The sequence below is a fragment of the Pristiophorus japonicus genome, chromosome 14 (assembly GCF_044704955.1).
Source record: "Pristiophorus japonicus isolate sPriJap1 chromosome 14, sPriJap1.hap1, whole genome shotgun sequence".
NCBI lineage: Eukaryota > Metazoa > Chordata > Chondrichthyes > Pristiophoridae > Pristiophorus > Pristiophorus japonicus.
The window spans coordinates 145,672,252-145,678,251 of NC_091990.1; the positions used below are offsets into that span (position 1 = coordinate 145,672,252).

At 42.1% G+C, this 6,000-nt stretch overlaps 1 protein-coding gene across 3 annotated transcripts in view; it reads left to right on the plus strand.

The window, feature by feature from the left end:
- Window positions 1-4,302, plus strand: part of ttc17 (tetratricopeptide repeat domain 17) — a 178,764-nt gene extending 174,462 nt beyond the window's left edge. For all 3 annotated transcript variants that reach the window (XM_070899666.1, XM_070899667.1, XM_070899668.1), the window contains one exon: window positions 3,796-4,302. In XM_070899666.1, coding sequence (XP_070755767.1) covers window positions 3,796-3,927 — 132 coding nt within the window. In that variant the 3' untranslated portion in view covers window positions 3,928-4,302. The remainder of the gene's footprint in view (window positions 1-3,795) is intronic.
- The last annotated feature ends 1,698 nt before the right edge of the window (window positions 4,303-6,000 follow it).

Here is a 6,000-nt window from a genome sequence, read left to right on the forward strand (position 1 = left end):
GCCACCGTTTAGTCTGTGTTCCCAGTCTACTTTAGCCAACTCTGCCCTCATCCCACTGTAGTCCCTTTTGTTTAAGCATAGTACGCTCCTTTGAGACACTACTTCCTCACCCTCAATCTGTATTACAAATTCAACCATACTGTGATCACTCATTTCAAGAGGATCTTTTACTAGGAGATCGTTTATTATTCCTGTCTCATTACACAGGACCAGATCTAAGATAGCTTACTCCCTTGTCGGTTTTGTAACATACTGTTCTAAGAAACAATCCCATATGTATTCTATGAATTCCTCCTCAAGGCTACCCCGTGCGATTTGATTTGACCAATCGATATGTAGGTTAAAATCCCCCATGATTACTGCCGTTCCTTTTTCATATGCCTCCATTATTCCCTTGATTATTGTCCGCCCAACGTGAAGTTATTTTTTGGGGGCCTATAAACTACGCCCACCAGTGACTTTTTCCCCTTACTATCTCTAATCTCCACCCACAATGATTCAACATTTTGTTCATTAGAGCCAATATCGTTTCTCACAACTGCCCTGATATCATCCTTTATTAACAGAGCTACCCCACCTCCTTTCCCTTCTTGTCTATCTTTCCGAATTGTCAGATACCCCTGTATGTTTAATTCCCAGTCTTGGCCATCCTGCAACCACGTTTCTGTAATGGCCACCAAATCATACCCATTTGTAATGATTTGTGCCGTCAACTCATTTACTTTATTTCGAATGCTGTGTGCGTTTAGGTAGTCTTTTAATACTAGTTTTTAAACCATGATTTTTAGTTTTGACCCCTCCTGCAGCCCCTTTATATTCATACATATTTTCCCTTGTGGTTTACACTTACCCCAGTGCTACTCTGCTCTGTTGCCTCCTGCCTTTTGCATTCCTTCTTAGGGTTCTGTTGATCTGAGCTCTCACCCACTCTAACTAGCTCAGAGCCCTCTCCTGGGTTCCCATCCACCTGCCAAGCTAGTTTAAAGCCCTCCCAACCATACTATCAAAACCACCTGCGAGAACATTGGTCCCGTCTCTGTTGAGGTGTAACCTGTCCGACTTGTACAGGTCCCACCTTCCCCAGAAGCGGTCCCAATTGTTCAGGAAACTAAAGCCCTCCCTCCTACACCAACGGGAGAGTGGAGAGCACCAGTTCCAACTGTCACAGGACGGGAGAGTGGAGAGCACCAGTTCCAACTGTCACAGGACAGGAGAGTGGAGAGCACCAGTTCCAACTGTCACAGGACGGGAGAGTGGAGAGCACCAGCTCCAACTGTCGCAGGAGAGAGAGTTGATGAAAAGAATGCAGTGGATGTTGTCTATATGGATTTTAAGAAAGTGATAAAGTACCACATAAAAGGCTGGTTAACAAAATTGAGGCCCAATGAATAGGAGGGTCAGTGTGAGCTTGGATAAGAAATTAGTTGAGGACAGAAAACAGCAAGTCATGGTAAATGGTTGTTTTCAGACTAGAGGATGGTGGAGAATGGTGTTCCCCAAGGGTCAGTGCGAGGACCACTGCTTTTTTGATGGGTATAAATGACTTGGATATTGAAATAGAGTAAAATTTCAAAATTTGCTGAAGATACCAAACTTGGAGGTGTGGCAAACAGTGAGGATGATACCAATCGACTGCAACAGAACATAAATAGGCTAGCAGAATGGACAGATGTAATTTAATACAGAGACATGTGAGGTGATGCATTTTGGTAGAAGGGACAGGCAGAGACAATATCATAGAAACATAGAAAATAGGTGCAGGAGTAGGCCATTTGGCCCTTCGAGCCTGCACCATCATTCAATGAGTTCATGGCTGAACATGCAACTTTAGTACCCCATTCCTGCTTTCTCGCCATACCCCTTGATCCCCCTCGTAGTAAGGACTACATCTAATTCCTTTTTGAATATGTAATGGCACAGTTCTAAAGAGTGTGCAGGGACAGAGGGATCTGGAGGTTCATGGGCATAGATCTTTGAAGGTGGCAGGACATATTGAGAGAGCAGTTAGCAAAGCATATGAGATCTTGGGCTTCATAAATAGAGATATTGGGCCGGATTTTCTTTGTAAATCGCCCTCGCTGATCCTTAGCGGTGTGCCGGCGGTTGCGTCTTTTTCAACCGCCGGAATGCCATTGGTGCACGCTCCCACGGTTTTTGGATGCTCCATGTCGGCGGCGGCAAAGCGGTGCGGGAGCGAAGTGCAGCGGGCGGTATGTAACAGAGGAGACCTATCGACTCGGAAATCTCGGGCTCCCAAGCTGTGCGCATGTGCGCGCGGCTGTCGAGCTCCACCCCCCCCCACCCCAAGAGGCACCGACAAGAGGCTAGACTGCCGGCTTGAAATCGCTGGGGGAGAGATCGCTGTGGGGGAGGGGTGGAGAGTGAGATTGCTGTTGGTGGGGTGGGGGGGAACGAGTGAAATTGCTGTGTGGTCGGCGGGGGGTGGGGAAAGTGAGTGAGATCGCTGTGGGGGGGTGGAGAAAGTGAGTGAGATAGCTGTGTTGGGGGGAGAAAGAGTGAGATTGCTGTTTGGAGTGGCGGGGGAAGAGAGTGAGATTGCTGGGGGTGGGGCGGGGCGGGGGGGGGCGGGGAAGAGTGAGATTGCTGGGGGGTGGGTGGAGAAAAGAGATCGCTATGGGGGGAGAAGATCATTGTAGAAGGTGAGAGAGACTGGGGGAGGGGGGAGGAGAAACTGGGGGGTGAGTGAGACTAATGTGAGTGTGATTAGTGAGAGGCTACAGGAGTAAATAAAGCTTTACTAGACCATTTATATTACTGCCTAACACTAGAAAATACTACAATCCATTTAAAAATACATCAAACTGTGGAGAACTATAAAGATCTGTGTAATATCAAACAAACCTGTCAGATCTGTGTCCATACCGCCCGCTTAAGATCCAGTAAGGCCTGCTTTTTCAGGGTGGTATTAAGGTCCGGTGGTCAATGGATCTTAAATGCTGAAACTTCCATTTTGGGCGGTAATATATGGGCGGACAGTATCAAATTAGCATGCCGGTAATGACTGAAATTTACTGCCGGGTGGTAAATGGGTGGTTTGAGAGGAAACTTGCATTTCTGGGCAGTAAGCGGGCGGTTTGAGAGGAAACTCTAGCCCATTAAGTACAAAAGCAGGGAAGTTATGCTGAACCTTTATAAAGCTCTGGTTGGGCCACAACTAGAGTATTGCGTCCAATTATGGTCACCACACTTTAAGAAGCATGTGAAGGTCCTTGAGAGGGTACTGAGGAGATTTACCAGAGTGGTTCCAGGGATGAGGGAATTTAGCTACAAGGTTAGGTTGGAGAAGCTGGGCTTGGACTCCTTGGAGCAAAGGAGGTTGAGGGGAGATTTGATAGAGGTGTACAAGATTATGACTGCTTTGGATAAGGTAGACAGAGAAAGGCTGTTCCCATTAGCTGATGGTACAAGGACGAGGGGTCACAAATTTAAGGTTTTGGGAAAGAGATACAGAGGGGATGTGAGACAGAGCTTTTTTACGCAACGAGTGGTAATGACCTGGAACTCGCTGCCGACGAGGGTGGTAGAAGCGGAGACAATCAATGATTTGTAAAGGAATAGGCACTTGAGGGAAATAAACTTGCAGGGCTACGGGGATAGAGCAAAGGAATGGGACTGACTGGATTGCTCCACAAAGAGCCGGAATAGTCTTGATAGGCTGAATGGGCTCCTTCTGTGCCGTTATGACTCTACGACTCAAAGTATTTTTAATAATGTGAAATGATGATTCAGTGTTCTGGTGTTAAAAAGGTGTTAAAAATTGTCTGTTATTCACAGGAAGAGTATGAAAAAGCAATGCGATGGTACGAGTCTACTTTGAAACTACAACCAGAGTTTGCACCAGCAAAAGATCGTCTTCGCACAATCCAGTGCCACTTGTTAATGAAAAAGGAGAGACGCTCTCCATAAGGGTAAAACCCTAAACATTAGACAAAATTATCCAATTCCTGCTTCAGACCATTAAAAATAGCACACATCTAGTTTAATTGAGGGGGGTTCATTTGTGAGAATTTAGTAGATGGAAAATGAAATGAGCTATGGAACAAAGCTTAAAAAGAGTATTGTAACTATCACACCTTTAATATAATTACTGGAAAGAAAAATAAATTGCATTAAAAACAAATTACAGTGGTATTGATTTTGTATTTCAAATGATAATGTACAAAACTTAAGTGGTTCGCAGAATGTTTTGTGTATGCGGGATCAAGTCAGGAGACTGCAGTTCTAAATCCTTGTGGGAAATAATGGGGACCTGTGTGAAGGTGGAACAATAAACCATTTCTTAATGACTGAAGTTTTTATTTATTTGGCATTCTTTTGTACATCTGTTATGTAATACTTGTAAAATCCAGTAGGTGCTGCTCATGACACAAAACAAAAACCTGGTTCATATTTTTAATGGACATGTATCCCATTCAGTAGGGAAAAAGTCTCTGAATTATACCATTCACTTCAAAATACATTTAAAATTCAGAAACACAACTTACAGATTCACTACAAGTAATTTTACCAACACTTGAGTTTTCACAATGATTTGGAACATACAAAATGCAGAGTATACTAATAATGCAAATTTGAAATCTGGATTGTTTTCTGCTTAAATTTTTGGTGTTTGGCATGAAACATAAATATATTTATATACATATAATTCACTGATTAAAAGTGATATGCCATGATTGCTTTTGAAATCATAGTGTAATCTGCTCAAAAATATACAATTTACACAAGGAAAGGTACAGAACTAAAAATGTGTTCTCAAGTTCTTAATTATTCTGTATTTGTGAACGTTTTATTATTATTTAGTGACTCAGGAGCTGTAAAAACTTAACACGTTTGTTTTGGTAAAAACTACGTGCATAGATATTTCACTAAAACCAATCTAACCAGAAGGTATGATTGCATGGGCATGAGGTGCTTCCAATATATTTACGAGTTACCTGCAATAATACGCTTTGAATAGCATTTCTAATTTACAATTCTTTTTTTCTTCCTGTGGGTACCTGAAGAGTAAATTCTTTTGGGTTGAGTTAACAAACATTACTTGCTGACGACGCTGTTAATTGACAATACAGTGTTTTATTTTTCCTTGTTAACTTCTCTTTAAATTGTTTGTCCCGCAGGTGGTGCTCTTAATTTACAATTAAAGTTTGCACAGTATTCTAAAGAAGGATTATTTAGAAATTAGTTGTTTTCTTTTATATGCACTTTAATTTTACCATAAAGCATCTGATTGTGATTTCTTCATTTTTAAAATATGTCGCGCTAGCATTAAATCAGTTTTTCTTTATCATGGGTGTAGGAAGGAATTCATGCAAATATTTTCTATATTTCATGGTTGTGATGTTCTCAACTGCAGGTGGTGGGAACTGGTTGAGAACACAATACCCAGAGCAAGAAGGGCTATTCAGGTCATCAAATTTGGTCCATCTAGAGTCTGTGGATGATTATTCCATTGTTGACTCCGCACTCCTCCAATATACATCATCACCTGTAGATTCCTTAGTTTAAGGAATACTAAATTCCTTCCCAGAAAAGGGGGGGGGGGGGAAATCAATCAAAATTATTAACCTATCTGAGGTACCCTTGGGTATTGATACCTTAATGCAAGTAATGAGCAGCTGTTGCCTCTTCTTCCACAGATGCAAACTAACTCGTATGTAGCTATCTTTTGCACAGAGAATTGGAATTAGAAGTAAAAAAAATAAACTTTTAATTCCACTTTCCGGACAATTAATGATCCTCCTCACTTTGTAAATGGTCAGCTAATTACTAAGATTCTAGATAAGTCAATTATATCTAGATTTTTAAAACCATAATGGCGAGCTTAATGCACATGCCATTAATAGTCTATGAATAACCCAGCACTTTGTGGCAAAGAAGAGGTAAGCCATGAGTTGCGAATATCCACAAGTTGCTGGACGATTTGCGCCGCACCGCCGTTAGTCAATTTCATACGTGTTTGAAAAAATTGTTGCATTTGCG